At 38.8% G+C, this 27857-nt stretch overlaps 2 protein-coding genes across 2 annotated transcripts; one reads left to right on the forward strand and one right to left on the reverse strand.

The window, feature by feature from the left end:
- TfIIS (RNA polymerase II elongation factor) lies at window positions 1-15739 on the forward strand. The gene is made up of 7 exons (XM_071659104.1): window positions 1-217; window positions 3068-3127; window positions 4191-4308; window positions 5175-5396; window positions 6723-6934; window positions 7322-7468; window positions 12027-15739. Exons 1-7 carry the CDS (start codon window positions 152-154, stop codon window positions 12105-12107), a joined length of 906 nt encoding a protein of 301 aa, XP_071515205.1. The 5' UTR covers window positions 1-151; the 3' UTR covers window positions 12108-15739.
- On the reverse strand, window positions 14909-25801 carry LOC139747154 (uncharacterized). The gene is made up of 4 exons (XM_071659105.1): window positions 25078-25801; window positions 20266-20431; window positions 18628-18744; window positions 14909-18018 (listed from the first exon to the last, which is right to left on the reverse strand). Exons 1-4 carry the CDS (start codon window positions 25118-25120, stop codon window positions 17850-17852), a joined length of 495 nt encoding a protein of 164 aa, XP_071515206.1. The 5' UTR covers window positions 25121-25801; the 3' UTR covers window positions 14909-17849.
- Between the last annotated feature and the right edge of the window lie 2056 nt (window positions 25802-27857).

A 27857-nucleotide genomic window follows, 5' to 3' on the forward strand; every position in this document is an offset into this window, starting at 1 on the left:
GGTTGTGGCTGTGTGGGCGGACGCGGGCCAGCAACAGCGGTCGACCAATCACAACAGTCATCGCCGGCGTCTGCTTCCTGAAGCATTACGCTGCTACACCTTCCCGTTTCTGACTGAAATCTTGCATCCCCGTAGAACCCCCTCTCAAATCATGGGTTGCGAAGAGGAAGTGCTAAAGATTAAGAAGAAGCTAGATAAAATGACGTCGACCGATGGCGTGAGTTGTTGGTCACACGAAGTTTGGACATCGAAAATAGTAGTTTGTTGGTGGTGGTGGTGGAGTGTGTGTATGTGTGTGTGTGTCTGTGTGTGTGTGTGGAGGCTGCATGTGAACCACACTCGCGCCCTCTGAAGTTGACGCACTTGCACCTCTTCTCATCACTGAGGGGTATAATAATACCTCACGGCAGCATGGAAACGCAGAAGGGGGTTGAACTGATGCAAAAAAGATCATCTCGCAATGGTGACATGTTCCATTATCTCCAGATTAAACCTCCACATAAATTGTTTCGCGGAAACAAAGACGGAGGCCACTTATGTCAAAGATATGTGTTTGATATGGTGGCTATACTTAGAAGAAAACTTTACACAATTCATTTCTGTTAGGTATAAGCATAGAGGAACATAGTACAAGTGAAGGAGGGGGGTGGTACCGACAGAGATGGGTGTACCTCATAAGGCTAGGTTTGATTTGAGCTTGCCTTCTTAAGTCATGAATATTTGAGGATCATTGTTTCCTTACAGTATATCTATTAGTGAAAATGTCAAGGTTTTGGGTAAATTTATGAATAAAAAGATAGGTGAAAATGAAAAATTGAATTCCATTGGTAATGCCATAGAAAAGCTCTCCATTTACATTAACTTGATTATTGACAAATTTAGTGCAGTGCTAGTGTAGCATTTAGAAAACATAATAAGTTGTGGAATATGATGTGGACCTTTATATTTCACTGAATGATAATTAGATGGGCCCTGAGGCATGCATCTATTAGGGAAAATGTAAGTACAGTTGATGTGTAATTAGGTAACGAATTTGTACGATATCAACAGCACTTGTGAAATTCTAATCTAACAACCAGAATGATGGAAAAAGTAAACCTACAATACACTCATCTCTAGTTGGGGATTGCTTGACTGTTCACTGTTCTGTCATTTATTGACATCCGGTGTCATGATGGTGGTGCATTTTCATTCGTGTGACAGATATATTACCTTTATACTGTTGAACATTTAAGTAAATCATGGATCTTGGGGTGGATTTTAAGATTTTAGGAGGTCTGTTGAATTTTTACAAGTGTATTACCTAATTATACATTAACCCACTGACTGGCTACTCAGGATATGTAGTGTTCCCTCATTGTGGCAGTGAATCATGAATTTGAAATAAATTCAGTTGTTCTTCCTTACTATGGATGTGGATAGGGAGCTATGGTTTCGATGTATTGCCCATGACAGCTAGAGACTGTGAACGAATGTGGCCTGTTTTGTCTGTTTTCCTGGCGCTATCTTGCTGAAGCAGGGGAATAGCGCCAGGAATGGATGAAAGCAAGGAAGTATGAATATGTATATGTCTTTGTATGTGTATGTATATGTTGAAATATATATGTTTGTATATGTGCGTGTATGGGCATTTATGTATATATATATATGTGTATATGAGTGGATGGACCGTTCTTTGTTTCCTGGCGCTACCTCACTGACAGGGAAGTGGCGATCAAGTATAATGATAATGATAAATCATATATATATATATATATATATATATATATATATATATATATATATATATATATATATATATATAATGATAATAGTATTAATAATAGCAATGATAATGTGGTATGAGCATATGTGGTGAAATTATGAAGTTCAGTCTGCTGCAATACCAGGCATATGATGCATCCCCCAAATGATGTAATATATACACACCTGACTATGCAGTTTGATCCTAATCCCTAATTATATGTTTCATTATTTATATGAATGTATACACATTTCTTTCTTGCCAAGGCAGTGCAAAAATGAAGTACTACTTCCCCATCGCAGTGGCCGAACAGTTGTTAATTTTTCATATGTTTTTCACATTTGTAGGCAGTTGACATGATGGTCAATAATGAGTTTGTGGAATATACCTGAATTAGAATATCAAACATTAAGATATATCTTGGCCACTAGTTGAGGTTTCGTCGTTCTTTATTTTTCACGTGTCACCAACTTTTGCTTTAATCTTACCTACATTTTTCCTTATAACAACCTTTACTACTGTCATATTTTCTGATATTGTAGAAGAAAATGTAATATTCTAGGCTGCACTACACCAATCATTCTATTCAGTACTCTATATCACCATTGCAAAACAATTACTTAGTTTGTGGAACTTGATTGGACGTTGAGCATTTTATTGTAAAGGAAGTTAGCCAAGGTCCCCTTAAGTTCTTTTGATTATTTACGAGTGTTTCTTCAACTCAAATGTTGCTTAACCTCACATTTTCCAAGCTTCGCAATCCTTACCGCTAATGTCTTCATAGTGATTTCAGAATAAAATATACTGGTAATGCTACAGATCATGGTCTGCTACTTTTATTCTCTTCTCAAAAACTGCTTTACCATTGTGAAATAATGATATCCTATTCAAAGCTGTTTACAGGACAGGACAGTGACTCATTTACAGGAATGTAAAGAAATACAAGAGGATTGTAAAAAAGGATTGGCAAAATACATCTTTATTACTGTAGGAGATGCATTTAACTTATTACAAATTTACATTTATTTGTTTGTTGCTTTTCTGTGTATGTTATTTTATTTTGGTTTGCAGTTTCCTTTACAATGATGTGGTGCCTCGCTTATAATTCATTAAGATTCATCAGTGGCAGATGGCTAAATGCTCATGATAATTGTTTGTATCCTTTGTTTATTAATAAAAGTATAAAGATAAAGCTGAAGACTTTTTAACATAAAAGTCAGTTGACTGAATGAACTGAAATTTGGTGGGGGAAGCTTTAATTATTAGTAGGTCTCCTGTTCAGTAAATGGAATAACACTGATATAGGTTTCTTTTTGTTTACAGGATCAGTCACAGGCATTAGATATCCTAAAGGTATTGCAAGGACTGCCAATAAATTTCCAGGTGAGATAATCATCATATGTTATCTACTTTGTCTTCCATAGTTGGATAAACCATTAAAGTTTGGTTGCTGGTGACAGGGAATTAATAAGAAATCTTTTTTGAAACTCTGCTGGGCATATTTCATTCGAACCTAACCAAACCACAGCCACTTGTTTTTTTTTCTGTGTACACACATGATATGTTCACTTCATTCATTGCATAACAGGCTGTTTTATGTTGAACCAACTGTTTTTTTATCATGACATGGGCACATTATAGCTGGATTTTATGATATGGCACCTTTCTCATGTATATACTCATGCTTTCTGGCCTCCTACCATACCTTTAGTCTTTGTGTCATATACGTGCCATTTTAGTTGATCTACACTCATCCGCGCTCTTCTTATTTTCTTGCTATCTTGCAGTATCTGGAAACTCATGAATATATGTAGAAATCTTCACCTAATCTAGGGATGAATGTGGAATTTTCCCAAAGATAGCATTTGACATAGGCACAATCACAAAGTAAAGCCACATATTACCCTTTGCAAGGGATATCTAAATCAGTTTAGAATTCTTGTGAGTATAAGATAAAGACAACTGTCTGAACTCAGGCAAGTCTTTCTGTGAAATGCTGAAAATGATTTGCTTTTTAAGGGAGGTAAATATTGACTGCTTTGGCATTGGTGGAGTGAGAAAATCTTGAGCACAAACCCACCATACTGTAAAAAAAGTTTTAGCTATTACCCTGTTGAAGGATTAAATACTCCACTGTAATTATCCTTTGTTTACTGTTCCTGTACTTACAAGTGGACTTTTGTGTTATCTAAGTTTTTGGCGAAGAGTAAACAAGCAGACCGTTGTCTTATAACCTTGGAACATGCTTAAGTTACTACAGTTGACAAGGATGGGATTGTCTGGTGTTGAAAAGAAAAAGATTTATTGGCCTAAGACTTCAAGGCCATCAGAGCCTAGCCAGTGCGATTGAAAATTACATCCTCACTTTGTCAGATGTAATGGTTTGTTAAAGTACTTTTATGGTCCTGTAGTGCATTATTGTAATGGTAGTCTTTGCCCCATGCAGGTTTTATCAAAAACACGCATTGGCATGACTGTGAATGCTCTCCGTAAGGCTTCAACTGATGAAGAGGTCATCTCAACTGCTAAACAGCTAATAAAGAATTGGAAGAAATTTGTACCTGGTAAGTAAGATTGATATTATGAGTTAGTGAAAAAACTCTGATCCTTTTTGTTAAATCTTCACTTACCATAAGGAAAGCAGATACATAAATTATGTGCCAGCTTCCAGTGCACAATTCTGAGTATCTCAGTTATGTATCACTTCTGGCTTATGAACCACTGACAGTTTGCCTGGCTAGATGGTACGTTATTTGAACAAGTAAAAGTATCTACAGCTAATACTGTAAGGCATTTATTACTGCTCTTTGGGTTATGGAAAGACCTTGGGGAGATGAAAGGTACAGTAGTGAGTGTTTTGTTAGTGAAAGTGTATAAGTGCGCTTGTAGATTTCCTAAAGTTCCTGTCTTTTACTGTAATTAGGACATAGCTGATTAGTTAGAGATTTTGTAAGCATCCATCTCCTTACTGTTCAAGAAGAGCCCAAAGGTCAAATTTCATAAAGTATTCAGCATGAAGTTGTTTCTAAAGATAGATACTCTGAAAATGTTTTGAACATGCAGGTAACTAAATTATGCATAAGCTGTGCAAATTTTACAATACCTGGTATGTGTTATAGGATATGGAAAAGTTTAATCAGCCAACTGTTCTCATTTCCTGGAGTATACTTGACCTTTTGTTTATTTTCATTGAGGAGTGTTAAGTCTTTTGAAAGCATTCAGAATTAACCTGAGAAATTTTGTTTTTCAAACAGGTACTGAGAATGCTTTAGGTGATTTTCTTTTGCCATTTTTTGCTTTTAGAAGGATTCTTTGTTTAAAGTATTTTTTATTTAAAGATGACATGTTGATTGTACAACTTGAATATAATCTAATATTGTTGTATGTTTTTAAGTCTTCGGCATTAGATACATATTCTAATATTTTTCAGACAAGAAAGATGATGATGAAAAGGAGGGTAAAGAGGAGAAAAAGAAAGAGAAGGAAGATAAGAAAGAATCTAAAAGCAGCAGTAACAGTAGCAGTAACAGCAATGGTAGCAGCAGTGGTGGAAGCTCAAAGCCAGCCTCCTTTCCACCATCAGCCCCACCAACAACAGATTCTTTGCGCCTAAAATGCAGAGAAATGCTTAGCAATGCACTTAAATTATCAGGTCATTTATTTCATAATCTTTTTCTTGCCCCAGTTTATTGTGCTTGTGCATGAGTATTCTAAATCCAGATACTAATAGAGCTAATGAAATTTTGTTAGCAGAAAGGAAAAATTGATGTTCAGAAACTGCAAACCAGCATGTGATGTTCTTTAATGTGCTTAAGTTAAGATAATAAAATCAGGATAGGTGAGAGTAGTTGCACAGGGAAGACCACACATTAGGGGGAAGGGTTGCGGAGGAAATACATGTGCCTGAAGGGAATGATGAGGAAGGAATGAAGCTCAGGTAGGATGTTGGTTGGGAAGCTAAGGTTATGAGCAGTAGAAAATAAGTGCAATTGAGATGTATAACTTCTGTAGCACAGCTGGAATAAGGAGGGGAGATATAGAAAGAGAATGATGATGTTAGAAGGACATATGGTGCAAAAAATCACTATAAAGTGTATGAATGAAGGCCTTTTTGAAATGGTGTAGTCCTGTAGGATAGTTGAAACAAGTAGGGGTACATCATGGAAGGGATGGGCAGGTGCTGTATAGTAATTTATTTAAGCTAAAGATATTTTAGGTGAAGATGCCAAAGTAGTAGTGTAACTTTTGATGTAATAGGAACAATTTGTGTTTTAGGGTGGTGTGACTTAAGACTTAAATCTCATTTGATGAATCAGCCATTTGTGCAAAGTGTGAAAATAAGAATCCCTTATAATAGCATGTAAATGAATGTTTTACTTTTAATGCAATGGATATGGTAGGGGGATGTGTATGAGTGAGCTAAGATGCTTTATGTACCTGATCTATACCATGCATTTAGGAATGGAGTTATTGAACAGAAATGCTCTTCTTTTGGTATATCATCTTAACATAAAGCATTAAGTTTTAAGTAGAAAAAACAAAGTTATGGAGGGATAGCATTATGGAGAAATTTTGCAAACTACTATCATTATTATGACCACTAGCTAACAGGAGTTTGATCTTACCTGACATCAAGCTTGATGTTACTGTATGAATATGCTGTCTATCATGCATGATATTCTGAACAGCTAACTATTATTGTTTTACCAACCAAAAAACTGTCTGCAGATTTTTACCGTTTCACTTAAATGTTTGTAATGTATTTTCTTAAAAGCAGCCAAGTACTTTGAACTCTTTTTGAACATAACCACACTGCTTGTTCCTCTGGTCATGCTGTTTTTTCACTTGTGCACTTGCACACATACTTAAAAAATTCACACTTTGTTACAGGTCATATGCTGACTCTCCCAGAAGCTTTGTTACATTTGTTGGTTTTCGAGTTGTTAGTTGATATTGTGATGTCCTTAAAATTTTTCAGAAATGCCCGATGGTGTGGTAGATACTCCTGAAAGTTTGGCAGAAAAGATTGAAGAGGCAATTTACCAAGAGTTCCGAAATACTGATTTGGGTTACAAGAATCGTTTGCGGTCACGGGTGTACAACTTGAAAGACTCAAAGAACCCACAGTTGCGGGAAAATGTACTTAGAGGTGCTATTTCTCCAAAGAGATTGGCCACCATGTCCTCAGAAGTAAGCTGTTTATGGAAACATGTTTCCTAGTAAGCTGTTTCTGTAAAATTTTCTTACTATATAGATTGCACACCATAAAGACTTGCTTACTCAGAGCTGTAACATCAGTAACATCAGTTTATGCCAAAAAATCATTGCTATAACAAAATATTGGTGATTTTTCTCAACCATAGGTTTCCCTCGATATTAGGGATGTCTTTAGGATTTAGATGATGGAAGTATCTGTCATTGTGAGAAAGAAACTTTAAAGAACTTTCATTTTCTAGCCCATTGCTTTCTCCCTCTCAGTTATCAGATTGGGAGGAGACACCCTCTCCATGTTTCCATACAAACTTCCCTACAGCCAGTGAATGCAGGTAGAGCACTTGCTGATGTACTGTGTTACAGGATATGGCGAGTGATGACATGAAAGCTCTTCGAGAGAAGTTTACGAAAGAAGGTATAGATGACCATCAACTGGCTGTTGCTCAGGGTACCAAAACAGACTTGCTAAAATGCGGCAAATGTGGACATCGTGACTGCACATACAATCAGGTATTGTACTGTTGTACTGTCATCACAAATTTACATTTTTTATGGTATGTTGCATGTTATCCTTGTAGACAGGGTGGAAAGACAACTACCCACTATTTTCTGTGCATCATAGAAGGCAACTAAGAGAGGAGGGAGTAGGGGCTGGAAATCATTCCCTCTTGTAAAAGCAGGATTAATAATTGAGAATACTTGCCCGAAACTGCATTCATAAGTTTGCATGGATGAGTGAGGTTAGGGCCAGTGGCCATTATTGGAGTATGTTCTTATTGACAGGCATGCAAAAAAGAAGATTTTTGATGTAAACCTGCTGAGAGGGGCAGCTGGTGGGATGTCTGATTATTTCCTGCACATTTCTTGCATGCTGCATGTTTTCAATTTTTCTCTTCCATTGTCAAATCTGGAATAATGATCTTGTGATTATGCTAGTCCGCTCTGAACATATTCCTCCGTGTTATGTGCTGGTTTCAGTTTTAAGAATAAAAGTTTGTAAGGCAGTCTCATCACCAGAGATAGTGAAAAAGATGAAACAGAGACGTTTATTGCTTAGTTTATTGCACTTTGTACTGAAGGTTTGGTCTTGGCCTATGTACTGCTATCAGGATTTATGATCTGATGCTATATGTACAGAGGTTTCCTGTTAAGCTGCCCAACTTGACTGTTACTTGTAGGATGGAATGCAAGTGTTGCACTTATAAATTTTATTTATCTTGCAAGTTTCGCTCATTACGTCATTACTAAACACTCTACCGTTATCAGACAATTACTTCATATGTTGTTAGTCTGCAGATGATGGCATCTTGAAAAGCTTGTGCCAGTGAGACAGCTGTTATGTCTCTAATTGGGATGAATTCACAAAGCCTAGAGAAATATTTTATTATGCCTAAAAGATGGCAGTTACCTCCTCACTTGGTCAAAATCTAGAGAGCAGATCAGGGAGACTTTGTCCCAAGGCCTATCTGTGGCACTGCATGTCAACATAGAGGCTGGTCCCACCATGTTTACTTTATGAATAGCATGCGAATGACATCTGTCCACATTGGCTCGTATTTCTTGGGCCATATCAGGCCAAAAATACTTGAGCCAGGCCTGTCTCAGCATTCTATCCTTACCAGAATGGGCACTGCCAGGGAAGTCATGGACAAGCTTCAAAGCAGCTGGGACCAAGCTTCTTGGGACCATGAGCTGCAGGTTTCCCTTTCCACAGTGGCCCCTATCATCCAAAGTTATGTCCTTTACAATGCATTACTAATAATCTGTAATCCCATAGGGGAGCTATTTTCTTCCCTGTGATTGGAGGGCCTTCACATTTGTGTGTAAGGAAGCATATTAAAGGATCATACTGAGGGTCTTGCAGCTGCAAGATGGATACTCCTCCCACAGTAAGACTAATGTATTGAGGCATTATTGCTGTTCTGTGAAATGACAGGGCATCTGCAGCTTTATCTGCCATACTGTAAAGGTAATCAAATGTAGGGTCAGAGAGTTATACCGCACAATGATTTTATGTGCTAGAATAAAGAATTATGTTAAATGTATATGGCAAGCTGATGGGACTTGGAAGCCCAGAAAATAACAAACTGCAGAGGGCAAAGAAAGTTGTTGAAATATGGACTTCCATCCTCAACAGAAATCAGCATTTTGAGACAGTTTTTTGTCAACTGAGGATTGCTCATACTATGTTGACCCATGGACACTTGATGGAAAGGAGACATGCCCAATATGTGACATGTGCCATTGCATTATTACTGTGGAATATGTTTGAATAGAATGCCAAAGTGCATAGGAATCTCGGAATCAAATGTGGACTTTTGGAGTGGAAGGAATGAAATATTGGGAACATAGACAATAATGATTTTGTAAATAGACATGGTTTTTTTAAACGAAGCCAAAATACTCAATATTATACATATATAGGTTTTTGATTTCTTAGATGCAAGACATAATTCTTTGCAAATATTTTTGAGTTTTTGAATATCTTTTCATGCTATAAAGTGTTGAATAACCATTAGGTTCTAGCACTTTATGAATTACATGAAATTAAATAAAATCATGTACAGTTAGATACCAATGAACTTGCTTATCCTTGTGGTTTCTATTCTTAATTAGTTCCACTACTGGTACATGGTCTGCCAAGACATGCATTGAGTATCTGTAAATTTTTTTTGTATGTGACTGTTGTTTCCTGCATTAGCAAGGAAAATTAAGTCCTGAAAGTGTTTCAGGGCTCAGACCACTGTCTACAGTTCCATTACTGAGGAGCTTAATTCTGGCTTAGACAACATTATACTGGCATAGGCAGTGGGTACTGGCTTTTCATTTCTGTGTTGCATTAGGACTTCATCAAGGCCTTTGCCTGAGGCATCAGTCGCTAAGAGAAATTGTTTTGAAATATTTTGGAAGTATGGGACTGGAGGGCTTACTTTTAAAGATTAAAAGTTTCCTGTTGATCCTTATTCCACTCAGACATTTGATCCTATTTAAATGTATCTATTGAAGGCTTACAGTCTTTGCAAATTCATGGAGAAAATGTTGATAAAACCCTACAAGACCCATGAAAACCAAATGTTATTAGTGGTGTTTACCTCTGTCACCATATCATTACATGATATGACATTGTGTTCGTTTAACACATGACCCAGAGTCTTGTATAGTTTTATGCGAATTCTGGTGCTCACAGGAGGACTGCAAGCTCTGTTGTCAAATATATATGACCACCACTAAGTAGTCCCAATGTCTTTTATGTCACCTACAAAGTTGAAGGCCAAAGACACATCTGAGATCTTGCCACAACACCACCCTCATGAGAGAGATGGAGAAAGAGACATCTATATTAGACTCTTCACCCAAATACAGACACTTAGGGCTCTCTAATTCAAGTAGGGATCCTTGAGTATGAACTTGCAGCCTGTTGATCTGCTGTTACCCAGCACTCAACATTTAACCTGCCCCAGTGAGAGGGGGTGGAGAACTGATGAAATCGTGTAGCAGTATAGCGAGCTTTCATTGGTCAGACAAGGGAATAGCTGCCTACCACATTCATCTCTCATTGGTCAGTAATTTTTCTCGTGATCCTTGAATTTTATACATATGCCCAGACCATGATGTACTTTCCTTACCGGAGCATGTGATATGAGTCATGAAATGTAAAGTAAGTGTATACCTAAGAATAATTACACTACTGATTTTCACCTGAGTTCGGTTCTACCCCTGCTGTGAACTTTGGCCAGCTTATGGTATGTGGTTTTACTCTTGGTACTTGTAGGGCTGGCTGCAAAGAAGAGAAATTTAGGTTTTGAAGGTTGAAATATCTTTTCTCTCTGAAGGGGTGTCATATGAGCAATTTTTTCCTCGTTTATTCACCCTACTCAGCTTTCTCTCCTTTTTTGTGTGATCTGCAAAATGTGTGAGCTTCGAGCATTTGATATTTGATGAGTCTAGTTATGTTAGCCTGTTAGTTGCTGATTGGTTGAGAGCAGACCCATTCATATGAGTATTTTGCTGTGAACACCATGAAGTCATTTTTAAAGCTTCAGTTTAGGCTACTGCCTCCTTACCAGACATGAAGTTGAACAAGACCATGCCAGCATCTTACCAAGATATGCTTATCATTGCTCACAGGATACTGCTTTTGAGAGGAAAGGTTTTTCAACCTTCAAGATATACATTTTGTGAGAATCCATCTGTCTTTATCTCTTAAGCCTGTTTGCTCTAGGAACTCCCATAAAGGGAGTCACTACTTATCCCTGTCCTTAGGTGCCTCTCACACTCACCATTTCATGCATTTTTCCACCATTTATCTTCCTCCAGTACTCTTCTGTTGTATTTTCCCATGTCACAGGTGATATTCCGTTCACACCAACCCCTTTGATTGTACTATCGTACTCGTGTATTATATTCCTTGTCTTGCATTCTTTCCACGTACCCATGCTACCTCAAGGTATTACACTTCACCCACTCGTCACTCACAATTCATTCCATATCATACCAGATCTATCATATACCCCTTCATGTTTTCTTCATTCTGTCAAGTCATACAAAATGCTCCTCTCAAATAACTCATTTCCACAGCCTGGAATTTTGACCTCTGTAACTCATTCCATGTCTATGTTTCAACTGCATAGGTCAGGGTCAGGAGTACTATGCTGCCCCTTAATCCTTTCTTCATGTCCATACTTACACATCTGTTCAGTATTTCAACACTTATTCCTCTGTTATTGATACATACATCCATAGCCCATTTTTCTTTGAAGTTTAGTTTACTTGATTGCAGTATTATCATTGACTAGGTTCCACCAGAACCCACTCACAATATTCATGAAATCCTATAGGGATCTGTAGATGTTACTTTTCAACCAGAGTCCCATTCATTAATTGTATTATTACATTTCTTATGTTATTTAAGGTACTGTGGAGTCTTTGCCTCTTCTATGGTAAAACATGTATCCGTTGGTAATGACATTTGTCAGAAGGTTGATCAGTTCCAAATCTCTTGTATCTTACAGGGCAGCTATATAACGTGTGTTACATGAATCTTACACAAACTTTTATCTCCAAATAGATGCAGACGAGAAGTTCTGATGAACCAATGACCACTTTTGTGCTCTGCAACCACTGTGGTAATCGCTGGAAGTTCTGCTGAGCATCAGATCAGCAGGAATCAGATATAGCTCCAATGGATTTTTATTTTTTGGGGGGAGGGTTGGATATAAATGATTTATTCATGATTGGTTGCTCCAGATCATGTAATATGACCATGGTATATTATCCTTCAACCTTTGAATAACTCGGCTACATGTAGTCCACATACACTGTATGTGACCTAAACTGGGCTTAGGTAATAAATGGTTCAGTGAGTCCCTTTTCCATCACAGATACGATTGCATTATTTTGTAAGAAAAAAATTGAGATTTTCAAGGTTGAAATTAAACAGCTGATAGAATTTAAAAACAAATTACTGTTAGATAATCATAAAATGTCTTAAATTAATTAAAATTTGATTTTTGTCTGATGTATCAACTGTAGTTATCATTTATACTAATATAGCTACTGATTCACATCTCTATCCCAAGCATAAGGTATTCACTAATGATACTTCTCTGCCATGATGTTTAGTGATGCATTAGGAAGGCATAGAACAGGAAGAATCTGTATTATAAAGTGACTGGTTATCCTCTTAGCATATTGTTCTTAATATGATAAGCAGGTGTGTGAAAATTCAGTTCAGATGATTAACCTTGAGTTCCTCTGCTGGATATAATTGAGAGTTACAGTGGATAGGAGTTCGTGATAATGGTATGTGCTGAGCTGGTCACTAGCCATTCTGGATCCTTGACTAGTTACTTTTCCATGCTGTAGCAGTGTCTGTCCCATTTCTGGGATTTAGTGTGAAGAAAATGATTGGATAATATGTGTTTGCCTTAGTTTTGTGATATTTTGTCTGTGTTATAAACCGTTTTGACATGGAATACCTGAAAACCTTGTGGAAACTGATGATTTGAATACTGTTTGATAGTTTTCATTGAGAGTAGCATTGTATGAAAAGAAGACTATTCCCAAGTTTGCCCAAGATGTTATGCATATAATGTTACTCTGTATCATCTATGGTATTACTTTAATCTCAAACATTTAGTCTAACTGGCTGGTATTGTTTATTACAGTACTTGCTTGAACCTGGTGCCCTTGTGCTCATTGTATATAATTTGTATGGGAAGTCAACATCGCAAAAGAAGTATGAGTGACATCAGTTTTTTAATATATATTTATTCTATGATTCTGAAAAAAAAAAAAATTGGCTCAAAGCTTCACTATTATGAAAAAATTCAATAGCAGCAAATATGCTATTTTGTTCAAGTATTGCAAGTCTGGCAGTGCACATACCATTCCAGAATAAAGCCAGAGAATTAATTTTTTTTTTATTGTATTTTTTAAATTACTACCAAGGAGCTGCAGATATTCATTTAGGCATTTCCTCTATGCTGTATGAACTATATTTATAAAAGTATGTTACTAGAATATGTGATAAGTGCTGGATGTGCTTTTCATGTTAGTAATGTTAATTTCAGAATGTAGATTTAACAGTTAGATCATGTTCATGAAATTTTTTACATCCAGATGATTTACCACATCTTATTAATGTTTAGCTCATTTGACACAAACAAAAATTTTTCAAAGGTGTGATTTGTTCAGAAACTTTACAAAATGTGTCGGACCATTTTTTTTATACACATATACCTGGAAATTGGAATTTTTTCCAAACTTAATGCTTGAACTAGGTAATACAGTTTTCATATATTGAGTACTATGTCCTTGTCAATACAGATGTAATACCTGTAGATGTGGCAATTTTCATTTTGTTTTCCTATGGATGAAATTTTGTGAAGCCTTGGGTGCAATAATTGTCCAGTGTTTGCAGTACCATAGGTAAGCCATGGAATCTGTCTTGTCAATTTACTCTCAAATGATGAATTTCTTTTAGTGTGACATATTTCACATAAGTAAAAAACTGTTCAAGCTTATGGTGCCATTTCTCTCATTTTTCCCCGTAGGTCACATGGCATTTTTCTTTAATAGCATCCTTGCCTGCATTCATATGAAAAAGAGGTTGTACTGGTTTTTTAAAATGCTACTGAAAATCTGGTAAACCCCTGAAAGTTAGTGCATACTGAAGTTAGTGCATATTGTCATGTGAATACAGACAGACCTTTTGATAGCTGTTGTAGGCTTGTAACAGATATGTGTTCCTCTCATCTAATAAGATTTTCTCAGCATTTCTTAAAATAACAGTATAGCACATTGGACACCTGAACCAAAAGCTGACAGTAATATATGTATAGTCCTTCATGGTTTTTTTTGCTGTGTTTTAGGAAACTACCTTGTCTGTTTGAGCAGACTAGTCTAAGGACTAGTTGTAGAATTATTGTAGGTGTATTCGAATCATGTAGTAAGGATTGATTTAATTTAATGCTTTACTAAGAGCTGGCCACTAGGAATGTCCCTGATGGAGTGAATTTGTTAACAAATACAAATTTGCACTAGCTGGAGGCAATTTTTCTTAACTAAAAAGTTTAGATACTAATTAAGAAAATATATATAGTGGAGATGGTATGGGGTAGTGAGATGGTGGAGAATGGAGGTTAAGCTACAGCTGAATTGATTTGGAAAGTATGTATGGCAACATGAAATTTGTGGATGAACATCACTGTTCTTTTGTAATAAAAGGAGTTAGGAATGATTTTACATATTAATTATTTGCAAGAGCACTATTAGAAGGATTGTGATTGTTAAAAGAGTTTATGGAATCTCTTACTTGAAGGACCAAGTGTATTTAGGAATGAAGATAGTGATTTTTGCATTAAACTAAAATACAGGAAATTGAAAGAAACAAAATGTATGATGTATTTACATATTTAATCCCCTTTAGATGAGAAGTAATACTATCCATATATTTCCTGGATGTTGCAGAAAGTAATTAGAAGGGGCTTTTTAATTGTAAGAAGAGAGCCAGAAGCCAAATTAGGATTTTTTCTCAAAAGTTCAGTATATTTTTGGTACTCCATACAAAGTCAGGAAGCGTCAGCCAAAATGTGTTTTACTAAATGGTTATGGTAAAATCAGAATGAAAAGACTGGTAAGATCTGCTTCTCGATGTACACAGTAGACTTCTGAATGTTACTGAGCTTTTGTATAATGGAAATAGTGCATGTGTAAGGGTAAATGATGATATGAATGAGTGATGCGAAGTGAACAATGGAATGAGTCAGGGAGATGGAATGTCACCATGATTAAGGTTTTATATGAGATGAGTGTGAAGGAGTGATTGCAAAGTATAGTTGAACCAAGATGAAAATGGAGGCCATCACTTATGGTATGCAGTTAATGCTATGTCATTTACTTAATCACAGGAGGAGTTGGGTAGAGTGTAGATCACTTTGATGATATGTGTTGGAAGATGTCTGTTAAATACAGGTAAGAGAGAAATGGACAGTTAATTGCAGGGTACTAAATCTGAAAACATAAAAAACAAAATTGTTAAGTTGATATTTAGGAGAGATGACATATAAGTAAAAGATCTCCAGTCCGAATTCCTTGGGACCGAGCAGTGTACAAATTACAGATTTTTCAGTGTTGATCCTGATCTTTCTGGTGGGCTCAGATTAAGGTCCGAACATTTTGTAACTTTAAGTATGGTGTTTTTTATACCCAATGTAGTTTCCAAATGTTAACTGTATGTAATATATGTAAATATGTATTATATAAAACATTTAAAAAACATTTATTTATTGTACTTATCCAAAATAGTTCGGACATGTGGAGAGGATGAGCAAAGAAAGACTAAGAGGATCTACATATCAGAAGTGGAGGGAGGAAACAGATGGGAGGATGGAATGAAAGAGGCTTTTGGATATCATGGCTTGAACACTAAGGAGGATGATATGCATGCATGGTATAGAATGAATTGGATTAATTTGATGTATGAGGGGCGACCTACTGTCAAATGGCAAAACCAGGGCATGTGAAGCTGTTAAGGTAAACCATGAAATAGAGTGTGGGGCATCAGGAACAAATGAAGAATGGTTTAATTTAAACAGATGCAGTCTCTAGCTGCCAAGTATAAAGCCTCAAAACCAAAGCGTACCATTTAAAACCAAACCTTACCGACTATTCTATGGATTATCCTATATGTAGAAGGGCGAACGACATATTATAGAATAATCTGTGGGCTTGGCTATGGCTGAGCAAATGAGGCTGTTTCTTCAACTGTTCCTATCACTATCTTTCTGTTTAACCAGAGTCTATCACTCATGGCCAAACATATAGACTATTTCATGGTTTACCTTTTGACATTATATATGTATCTGGTAAACTTGAAATAGTCTGTGGGGCTTGACTTTGGATGACAGGTTTTGGCTTTGAGGCATTACACATGGCAGCTATAGTGGCTGTGTGCAAATGAAGCTGTTATTTGTCTCTGAGCAGCTGTGTATAAATGAAATAACTAATTGAAAATTATTGTTTTTCATTGTTTGTAATGTATACTAAGATATGCCTTCACCATAATGATGCAGTTATTAAGGTCAACTGATCTAGTTTTGTGTAGTGTTCTCAGCATATCAATGCCCTTATTGAAATCACTCGGCATAAAACTTTAACATGTTTTCATTTTGATTAATGTGTATGGTCATTTTACCAAACCTGTCATGCTCCCTTAGGTTATAGACCAATTTGACCTTATCGAATTTCTGTTCAGTTACAAGTTTCTGGATAAAGATAAGCATAAAATGCTACTTCATAACACTACACTCAGTATTACCACTTAAGATACCTGCTAGATGTCACTTTAAGGTAGTAACAACAGAAATAACGGGATAATTCTAGGAGAACAATGATGATGAAGTGACACTTTGGGTTACAGATGTTCACAAAAAATGTAACTGGCCTGAAACTCTTGCACCATTTTGGCAGGAATCTTAAATGCACAGATATTCAAATTTCTAATGTTCTTGGAATATTGATGTTCTGATTAGACATCCTCTACCTGTATAAAAATGTTGTAAAGAAAAGAGTACAGTTGTCATACAAGGCAGGAGAACTGTAGTTACTGATACCTCTTGTAAATGGAAAGAATTAAGTGTGTGCAAGGAGCTTGCATGAGGAAGTGTGTCCCATTTCCAATGTTTGGCTGTATAAATCCATTCTTTACCTGACTAGACAGAAAGATAAGGGCAATAAGTGTGAACCAAGGCAAGATGAAGATTTGAGAAAGATATTTGGGAGTGAAAAATCATAAGAAAGATGCATGGATGTAAGCCTTCTAAGACTGAAAGTCAAGACGATTGGTTGGTGAAATAGGTGTATGTTTGAAGTTAAATGTTTTTTGGAAGGAGGATAACAAGGGAATGATTTCTGGACATTTCTTGCATAGGTGTTTTTTGTATGAGAGCAGAGATGTCATTGAAAACTTCAGGTTTTGCTTGCTACTTCAATGTGCATATTGAAAAATTAAGAAGCAAATATTAGCACTATAACACTATATCCCAAGGACCTGACTTTAGTGCAAACCATAACTGGTAATTTAAATAGCATATGTTAGTGTTACAAGCATAAATTTGAACTAGACCACATTAACTACAAAATTGGAGGCACTATACTAAAAGAACTTAATTCTAGTGCATGTTATAGTGGTTTACTTGAATATTTCATATGATTATCAACATTTTGTTCAGTAGCATGGAGAATATTATTAAAAGTTGACTAATGGGGGCATCCTTCAAACTCATTTGTATGTCATGGTGTTTCATGTCTCATGACTTGTGTGTTGTCTCACTTGTATTAGAGTATGTCATTCATATGTCTTGTGTAATGTGGATATATCTATTATCCTTCATTTTGTTTTGGATACTCTTGTACGCCCATCAGGGGAAGTAACGGGTGTATCTTTTCCACTGTGGCTGCGTCTGTATCCAATTGGAGGATTGTCTATGTAAATCTGTGCCAGAGCTGCAATGCCCTCTGTGATCTGATCAGCCTTGGAGTTCAACTCCTCAATGGTCCTGTTGAAGAGTTGTGTAATTCAGATTGGTTATAGGTTAGCTGGAATATATTACAACGAAATCAACTCGTACTACATTAGGATACTACAATTACTACATTAGGATACTACAACTACTGCAACTACCACGGTAAATACATGATGTTTCATTCAGACATTCTGTGTTTTAACATGAAACATCAGTTAGTAGAGTGCTTTATCATATACTGAAAAAAAAATCAGAAAGGTTTTCAATTTACTGCCCTGGGAAGTTTTTCCACATGTTTGAGATAACCCATGTCCTCTTCAACTGATTGAGATGATCATAATTATTCAAGTGAACACAGGAATTATCAGTGAACTCACTGAATTCCTACATTCTCATGATAGATTCTTAAAACAGTGCAGATGGTGTGAGCACAAAATATGGTAACTATTATCTGCTACAAAGTAAGATTTATCCCAAATTTACTGTATTACAGTCAATATTTTATTTTGTGAATTAACACTACTGTACACAAAGCATAACATGACAATTCTGCTGAAGTATTGCCAGACAGCTCATACCAAATTTTGCAACTCAGTATATTCATAAGAAAGAGTCCAAGATGTATGTGAATCAAATACTCACACATGAAGGTGGTGATCTGCCGTGTGAATGCTGGAGGAGGCCCAGAGTACCAGGCTCAGGTACAGCGTGAAAATCAGTGCCAAAGGAAAGAGTACATACACACCCAGTGTGGCCAGCCTGTGGGAATACATAATCACTTACACCTATGACTTGAGTTGATGACCACACTTCAGACATAACACTTATACCAGCACCCTGATCGGACAACACATCATCACTACCACACCTCAGATACACCAACACTTCAACTATTGCTCTAAACTGACCATACTGTCACTGTCTGCACCAGAAACATTACTGCTCAACCAATTTCTTAATGTGACCTCATATTCCTAAAACATCAAGAGCTAGTATTCTGAGATCACTCACATACCACTTGAATCAATACTGTAAGCTAGCTACACAATCATAATGATGCTTCTGATTTTTTCATACATTTTCGCCCTTTCCTGCATTAGAGGTAGCTTCAAGAACAGATGACTGAGCCTTAGGAGGTACTTTAAGTTCCACTGCACAAGCATAAGATAAGCATAATTTAGTTTGTATAAACCTCAGGACAGTAGTGAGTGAAGTCTGCTTGTTATGCCCAGTTGTTTGAAGCTGGTATGACACTTAAAAAACCTCGCTGTGTTCTCAGAATTGTAGAGTTGTGGTTCTATATGAAGATGTCTCCATTACCAAAACATTTTGTCACTACTGTTGAAAATCAGGAGACAAGTAGTTTAAGTTAACTTAGGTAAATGAATAACTAACTATTATCTCCATCACTAATGTTTAACATAAGAGGCAGATAGTTTAAGTTTGCCCAAGTAAATGTGTCCTTAAACATTATCATCCTTAATGTTTAACACTAGGAGGCAGGTATATTAACACAGATAAATCATTACTTTTTAAGATCAATGATATGCTCTGACTTTAGTTATCCACACCATCAGGAAATTGGCTTTTGAAGCCAATGTACTAATAGACTAAGGAATATCACTACCAGCTTCATATATGTTATACCAGTGCTATGAGCTTACTACAAACCGTTATCACCTATCTCGAAATATGTCATTGTATTAACCAGTTCACCATGCTCAAGCTCCCACTGCCTGTCTCTGTCACACCTCAGTTATGACATCACTTAATTAGTGCCTAGAGTTCACAACACACCCCCACACGTACTAGTAAAGTAAGCAATATCACTACCTGCTTCACGTATGTTATAACAGTGCTATGAGCTTACTACAAACCGATATCACCTAACTTGAGATATGTCATCAGTTTTACCAGTGCCCATAGTTGAACATGCTCAAGCTCCCACTGCCTGTCTCTGTTACACCTCAGTTATGACATCACTTAATTAGTGCCCAGAGTTGACAACACACCCCCATTGTCTAAGTAACATACCTCAGACATGATACTACTTATGTCTGTACCCTGAGTGAACAGATTATATTTATCACCTGTTGCAGTACCACATGTCAAACAGGTAACCAAATACTGCTGTGGTATGACTGGATTACAGAATTTGTTAAAATGACTATCATATTTTGGTGAAAAGGGGATATTTATATGCAAGAAGTGTAAACAGAGAAAATGATATTCACTCCTGCATGATTTTATGATTATACTATAGTATTAGAGTGTACCTACGGAGAAAAGAATCCTTCGAACGAGAAGAACTTCGTGGCAGGTTCCTCCACCACTTGCAGTAATTGAAGGGCAGCATCCTTCAGCAGGTCCATGCCATTTCTCACATCAAGCTGCGCCCACTCCTCTTGTGTCCCTCCAGCTGTTTCTACCACTGCCTCCCACACAACTAAGGGTGAAAGCAAATTACAATTATTACTGTTGAAAATTTCTCTGCCAAAAGATTACTCCTACATCATTATCCTTCACAGAATGGTGCCTGTTAGCTTTCAATTCATTATCCTATATGGTTTTTCAGATTTATGGATTTTTAGTTTATGTCACGTATTCAGTAAAAAAATCTCCGTGAATTATACTTATAATAATATACAGTCTATTAAGAGCTAGTGAACAAAATAATCTTGTTACTTTCTGGGAACATCAATAATTATTTTTTTCATATTAGTTAAGACCTTTCCAGAGGCTCCTGCAGCCCAAGGCTGCACTACTTCCAGTAGCAGGGAAATGATAGACTCCTTTGGAGGGAAAGTTGTTTGATAAGAAATGTATTCCCAATAATACAGCCTTGCCAAATGTGACCTTTCACATAGTGTAACCTCATGCAGGTAGAGTACGGCAACACCTATATGTTGATTGACAGCACAACCCCGGTGTATCACACTGTTCCAATTCACTCTATTCCCTGCATGCCTTTAACCCTCCTGTATGTTCAGGCCCCAATCGCTCAAAATCTTTTTCACTCGATCCTTCCACCTCCAATTTGCTCTCCCACCTCTCCTTGTTCCCCCAACCTCTGACACACATATCCTCTTTGTCAATCTTTCCTCACATTCTTTCCATGTGGCCAAACCATTTCAATACACCCTTTTCTGCTCTCTCAACCACACTCTTTTTATTACCACACATCTCTCTTACCCTTTCATTACTTACTTGATCAAACTACCTCACACCACATATCGTCCTCAAACGTCTCATTTCCAACACATCCACCCTCTGCACAGCCCTATCTGTAACCCACGCCTTGCAACCATATAACATTGTTGTAGTCACTATTCCTTCAAACATGCCCATTTTTGTTCTCTGAGATAACACTCTCGCCTTCCACACATTCTTCAACACTACCAGTACCTTCGCCCCCTCTCCCACCATGACTCACTTCTGCTTCCATGGTTCCATCTGCTGCTAAATCCACTCCCAGATATCTAAAACACTTCACTTCCTCCAGTTTTTCTTCATTCAAACTTACCTCCCAATTAACTTGTCCCTCAACCCTACTGAACGTAATAAGCTTGCTCTTATTCACATTTACTCTCAGGTTTCTTCTTTCGCACACTTTACCAAGCTCAGTCACTAACTTCTGCAGTTTCTCACCCAAATCAGCCACCGATGCTGCATCATCAGCAAACAAAAATGGACTCACTTCCTAAGCCCTCTCATCCATAACAGACTGCATACTTGCCCTTCTCTCCAAAACTCTTGTATTCACCTCCCTAACAACCCCATCCATCAACAAATTAAACAACCATGGAGACATCATGCACCCCTGCTGCAAACCAACATTCACTGGGAACCAATCACTTTCCTCTCTTCCTACTCGTACACATGCCTTACATCCTTGATAGAAACTTTTCACTGCTTCAAGTAACTTACCTCCCACACCATACACTCTTAATACCTTCCTCAGAGAATCTCTATCAACTCATCTTATGCCTTCTCTAGATCCATAAATGCTACATACAAATCCATCTGTTTTACTAAGTATTTCTCATACATTCTTCAAAGCAAACACCTGATCCACACATCCTCTACCACTTCTGACACCACACTGGTCTTCCCCAATCCGATGCTCTGTACATGCCTTTACCCTCTCAATCGATACCCTCCCATATAATTTCCCAGAAATACTCAACCAACTTATACCTCTGTAATTTGAACATTCACCTTTATCCCCTTTGCCTTTGTACAATGGCACTATGCATGCATTCCACCAATCCTCAGGCACTTCACCATGAACCATACATACACTGAATATCCTTACCAACCAGTCAACAACAGTCACCACCTTTTTAAATAGATTCCACAGCAATACCATCCAAACCTGCCACCTTGAAGGCTTTCATCTTCTGCAAAGCTTTCACTACCTCGTCTCTGTTTACCAAACATATATATATATAATGTGTATGTACATGTACTTTCTTAATTATTTCCTGCCTCAGGAGTCCTGCCCCCTTTTATGAAACTTCTGCAACACACACGGGGAGCTGGCCATGAACACCGAGTGGGACCATGGGTCATAAAGTGTAATGTTTTGTGTGTATCTATCCTTGAGGAGAGAGGAGTTAGAAAACTGGCCACATATCTCATGCATGTCATATGAGGTACTTAATGGGTGGAAGTGGGAATTAGAAACCCTCCCTGTTTGTAGTTAACTTTCCAAAGACATAAACAGAAGGAACTATGGCAGGATGTGCCACTGAAGGCTCAAGCTGGAGTGTCTGTATGTTCTTTGTTGTAACCAGAATGAAAAGGAGAGGTCAGTGCTATGTTTTGTGAAAATACCTGGCTGTTTTGGCTCTGAATGAAACGAGATTTGCAAGGGAGGCGGGGAAGGAGGGATAATGGCTGGGAAATATCATGGAAGTCAAAGGTCACTGAGGGGGATAAGAGAAAAAAAGGGGTGGCACTTCTGAAGAGTTAACTACAGGTTGGAAGAAAAGTAGGTCATAGGAGGTGGGTAAGTGAAGGAAAAACTTTTTTTTCTTGGGGTGGGGGGGAGAGCTCAGTGACTGTATGGCGACTGAGGGTATAACTAGAGGACAGAGAGTCCCCAGTGTAAATATGAAAGTTTTGGTAAGACATGTCAAGCTGTGTGCTAAGAGAGGTTTGATGGCTGAGAATACATGGTTTACAAAAGGTGGATACATGCAGATGAGTGGGGTTGGCGGTAAATAGGTGTTATTGTACATGTGCTGATCAACAGGTATGCAAGGGAAAGGTTGTCAGATTTGCATGAGCAGAGAGGGGGCAGCAGATGGATTGTCCATCGGATCTGATTGGCAGTAACTGTGGAAACTTTTGGTGGACTGAGAAAGAGGGGAAATGGCATTGTGTATAGGAAGCGGTAAACGTGAGCAAGATAGAAAGATTAGGCCAGTTTGCAGAGACGCCACCGGAGATAGAAGAATGACATGATGTGAGTTTAAGAAACTAAGAGTAAAAGAGGAGCAGAGGGTTTCTATGGATGCAACGTTGACATGTGTGGGTGAAGTGTGTGGAATGCAGAATGGTGAGGTTTAGCAATACGAAAAAGGGTTCTAAGTGGTCAAATGTGAAAGTTAAATTGATAGTGTGTGAAAAAGGGGAGGTGTATGGATGGCACCTACAAGGAGGGAGCAAAAGCAACTAGGATCACAGGGAAAGTAGTACGAAGTGAGGAGAAACATATGAAGCTAGAAAAGGTTAAATGAGAGGTAGGATGAAAAAGCATTGATTAATTTCAAGGAGAATAGATAATAAAGAAAATGTAAGGGAAGGAAGTAAATATATGAGAACAAGGCAACAAATTGAGAAGAGATGACAGGGAAGTGGTAACAAGCAAAGAAGAGGTGCAGAAGACGTGGAGTGAGTATTGTGAAGGTGTGTTGAATATATTAGATGACAGGGAGGAGAGCTAGGGCGTTTGACATGAAATGGCATGCAGCATGAAAGGATAAACTTGAAAGAGAAGAGGTCATGAAATCATGGCATACAGTGAAGTGGCAAAGTATCAGGTGTGGATGGGATTGTTGCTGATATATATATATATATATATATATATATATATATATATATATATATATATATATATATATATATATATATATATTCCTATGAGTCCACGGGGAAAATGAAACACGAAAAGTTCCCAAGTGCACTTTCGTGTAATAATCACATCATCAAGGGAGACACAAGAGAGAAATATAAGTCAGTTGATATACATCGAAGAGACGAAGCTAGGACGCCATTTGGTAAACATGTGATTGTCCATGATTAAGGCTCCAGTCACGGACAAAAGTCTACATCAAGGCCGGGCGCTACTTGAGGTATAGGGAGAATTATCAAAGCAAGACAGCACACAAGACATACCTGACAGACACCAGAGGAAGCAGGGTAAGCCAAACTTTCCCCTCACACGTCGCAAACTTCATGCAGCAAAGAAACACTCAAACAGAATCCTTTCACTACACGCACTACACCAGCACTGCACCATGTACACGACCCTGCACACGTACAGTACAGAATGCACATGACCCTGCCCACGTATTGCACAGGATGCACACAACCCTGTCCATGAAATGCACAAGATGCACACGACCTTGTCTATGAACTGCACAGGATATTTATGATCCTACCCCTCGTACAGTACAATAGATTCTCACCAGGGCCACTGACCGCTACGTCATCCACCAAAAGATCTAAGATCACTGTAAAGACATACATACTGAAATTAAATCACTATGCACAACACCAGTGGTTACATCAGGTGCACTTTGAACAACAGCTAGGAACATAAGCTACTGTGGATCCTCTTCGAGTGTGTATAGTTGCAGAAGAATGACAAGAAACACCAGCTACTAACATATACTACTGTGGAACCTCCCTGTGTATGTACAGGTGAGGGAGGAACGACAAGGAACACCAGCTACTAACATATACTACTGTGGAACCTCCCTGTGTATGTACAGGTGAGGAAGGAATGACAAGGAACACCAGCTACTAACATATACTGCAGTGGAACCTCCGTGTGTGTGTACAGGTAAGGAAGTTATGACTTACGTGAGGATAACGTCAGTAGGAAACTTGTTACGTAGTCTCCCATGGTTGGATCTGCTGTCCTTTGCTCTCAACACGAAACTGCTTCGATACAACACCACCACGGCGCCTTAAGGCATCACTTTTCACAACTCGGACAAGCGGTTCTATTGTCTTTTTTTTCCTCTCCCCTCTTTTGTGTTGTTGGGATAACGCTTTCACATGTCTGTTCCACTGTGTCTCGAGACGGGCAATATCAGTGACAGTAGCAATGTCCAAGTCTCGTTACGTCTCGCTGGACAGATCACAGTTCAAAGTTTAGACCGAGACGGCTTCGACCCGTTCTGGACGGAGTGTCGATCACGGAAACCCTTCACGATGGCTTCGGACACCAAGTCTGCCAAGGGTTGGGTGAGGGGCCGACGCCGTGTTGTTGCCTTGCGTGTAGCGAACGCTGCCGTGGTAAGTGGGGCCGCCTCGCCTCCCGGCACCAGTATGACCCAGGTCCTTCGACACCGCCGGGTATATATATCTAGATATACGTATCCCAGCGTACGGCAGCTCGGGGCCAGGCTCAGGAGCTTGAGTTCCTCCACACCCGATAATTATCATCACAGTCACGTTCGTTGCGGGCGGCGGAGGGCTGGAGGAACAGTGGCCTGGAGTCACCCCCTCCCGTAGAGGCGGTAGTGTGAGCCCTCTCAATCCTGCCAGCGCCCCTACCGGTAAAGTGTGAGAAAGGAGTGTGTGTGTGTGTGTGTCCTGGCGGGCGTATGGGGCGAAGTCGACCCCAAGCGTCGTACCAGGCCCCGCGACGCGGCGACCTCCCTCCCTCCGCCACGCCCACGCCGCACGACGCCGGATCCCCGCATCCCGCACCAGTATAGCTATTATGTCATCTTTAGTGAGATAGTGGCGACTGATGGATGGCCACCTGCTCCTGCTACGGCTGGTAGTGCCCCCGGTGTGTGCGACTGAGAGTGCCTGGAGGGCAAGCAGGCGCACAACATACAAGCCAACATTTGCCTCATGAATGTGTATCATGCCCAGCATATACCAGCAAACATTCATAAATGATTAAGTAAATGAACAAACTGATAATGTGTGTGTGTGTGTGTGTGTGTGTGTGTGAATGAGTAGCTCTTACATCACTGGTCCCTGGAACTCGTCTTCTGGACACGAGTGAACCCTCTCGACCGCTCCGTACCTGACCACAGGTAGTGGTGGGTCTTGCTTGGATCCGCCTGACACTAAACCCATACTCCACCAAACACTCCTGCAGCCGCAACCGGACGGTACCGTGTGGTAATTATCGGTCAAACCTCAGCGCGGTTGGACGCATAGAGTACCGCAAGGGATCAGTCCCTGGCACCCAGTCTCTTTATGATAACAGGGATCATAGAGAATCTCTCGTGTGTTTACTTCGTAACCTCTTTGCAGTGATGAACATGTCCTCCTCCGCTGGACGGACGGACCAGTCAAATCAGCTCCTTTCATCAGGCCGTAGAGAACATAGGGTAAGCCATCGACAAACCAACTAACTTTTACAGTACAAATGTTAATCTGAGGCCCACTTCATGCTTCAACCCATCTCAAACGACAGGTAACAAACTGGCTAAGGAAAGGGTATATAAAGAATTCAATACAAAGAGACGACAGATGATGCGTAATCGTCTAAGTAACATACGTATAGGACTGAATACAAGGAGAATATTGGACAGATGATGCTCAATTGTCTAAGTAACACACGTATAGGACTGAATACAAAGAGAATATTGGACAGATGATGCTCAATTGTCTTAGAAAGAGACGTATAGGACTGAATCCAGAGAGAATATTTGGACAGATGATGCTCAACTGTTTTAGAAAGAGACGTACAGGACTGAATACAAAGAGAATACTGAAGGAATATGTAGATGTGTAGGTTACACTAGGCTTCTCCCATGTGTGTGAGCATATGTATGAAGAGGTCAGGAGGTGGTGTTCACAGGTCCGGCCACGGGGTCGCTGGGTCACAGGAACAAAAGCTTCCGGCAACAATTATAAATGAGACTAAGGACCACTTAGCAGCTCGTTAGTTGTGAGTGTTTTGGCTCTGTGGACGATATGACCTGCTGCTGCCTGAAGTGTCACGGGTTCAGCTGTCGCCTGGGGCTTGTGTGGGGGGGGGGTAGATAAACTCAGAGGTTATGAGATAGTAGGTGAAGTGGTGGTCTGGGGGTTGTGTGGGGGTAGATAAACTCTGAGGTTATGAGATGGTGAACTGTTGGTCTGAGGGTTGTGTGGGGGTAGATAACCTCAGAGGTTATGAGATAGTAGGTGAAGTGGTGGTCTGGGGGTTGTGTGGGGGTAGATAAACTCTGAGGTTATGAGATGGTGAACTGTTGGTCTGAGGGTTGTGTAGTGGTAGATAAACTCTGAGGTTATGAGATCATGGGTGAACTGTTGGTCTGGGGGTTGTGTGGTGGTAGATAAACTCTTGTCGGGTTATGAGGAGGTAGATGAACGCTTCTCTGGGGTTGTGATATGAAAGATACACTGTTGTCTGGAGATGTGGTGAACAGACCATAGTTTGCGTGGGAATGAGAAGGGCAAATTCTTGTTTAGGGGGTTAAACAAACTCCCCGAACGACCAACCACTAACAAAAATCGCAAAAAAAAAACAAACCAAACCAAACCCCCCCCAAAAAAATCAAAGATTGATACAACCACTGATCAACAATACAGTACCCCGACGTACATACAACATACACTACATACACTATCAGTCCTACAATACATACCACATTCACCACGAAATTCTG

This window comes from Panulirus ornatus, chromosome 67 (genome assembly GCF_036320965.1).
Source record: "Panulirus ornatus isolate Po-2019 chromosome 67, ASM3632096v1, whole genome shotgun sequence".
Lineage (NCBI taxonomy): Eukaryota > Metazoa > Arthropoda > Malacostraca > Decapoda > Palinuridae > Panulirus > Panulirus ornatus.

Bases quoted from the DNA above. Each gene is read 5' to 3' on its own strand.
- LOC139747154 (XM_071659105.1), bottom strand. From the start codon at position 25,120: ATGGGAGACTACGTAACAAGTTTCCTACTGACGTTATCCTCAC. The intron at 20,432-25,077 runs GTAAGTCATAAC...TTTCACCCTTAG, and splicing joins CCTACTGACGTTATCCTCAC to TTGTGTGGGAGGCAGTGGTA. The intron at 18,745-20,265 runs GTAGGTACACTC...GTATTCCCACAG, and splicing joins TTCGAAGGATTCTTTTCTCC to GCTGGCCACACTGGGTGTGT.
- TfIIS (XM_071659104.1), top strand. From the start codon at position 152: ATGGGTTGCGAAGAGGAAGTGCTAAAGATTAAGAAGAAGCTAGATAAA. The intron at 3,128-4,190 runs GTGAGATAATCA...TGCCCCATGCAG, and splicing joins GACTGCCAATAAATTTCCAG to GTTTTATCAAAAACACGCAT. The intron at 5,397-6,722 runs GTCATTTATTTC...AAAATTTTTCAG, and splicing joins CAATGCACTTAAATTATCAG to AAATGCCCGATGGTGTGGTA.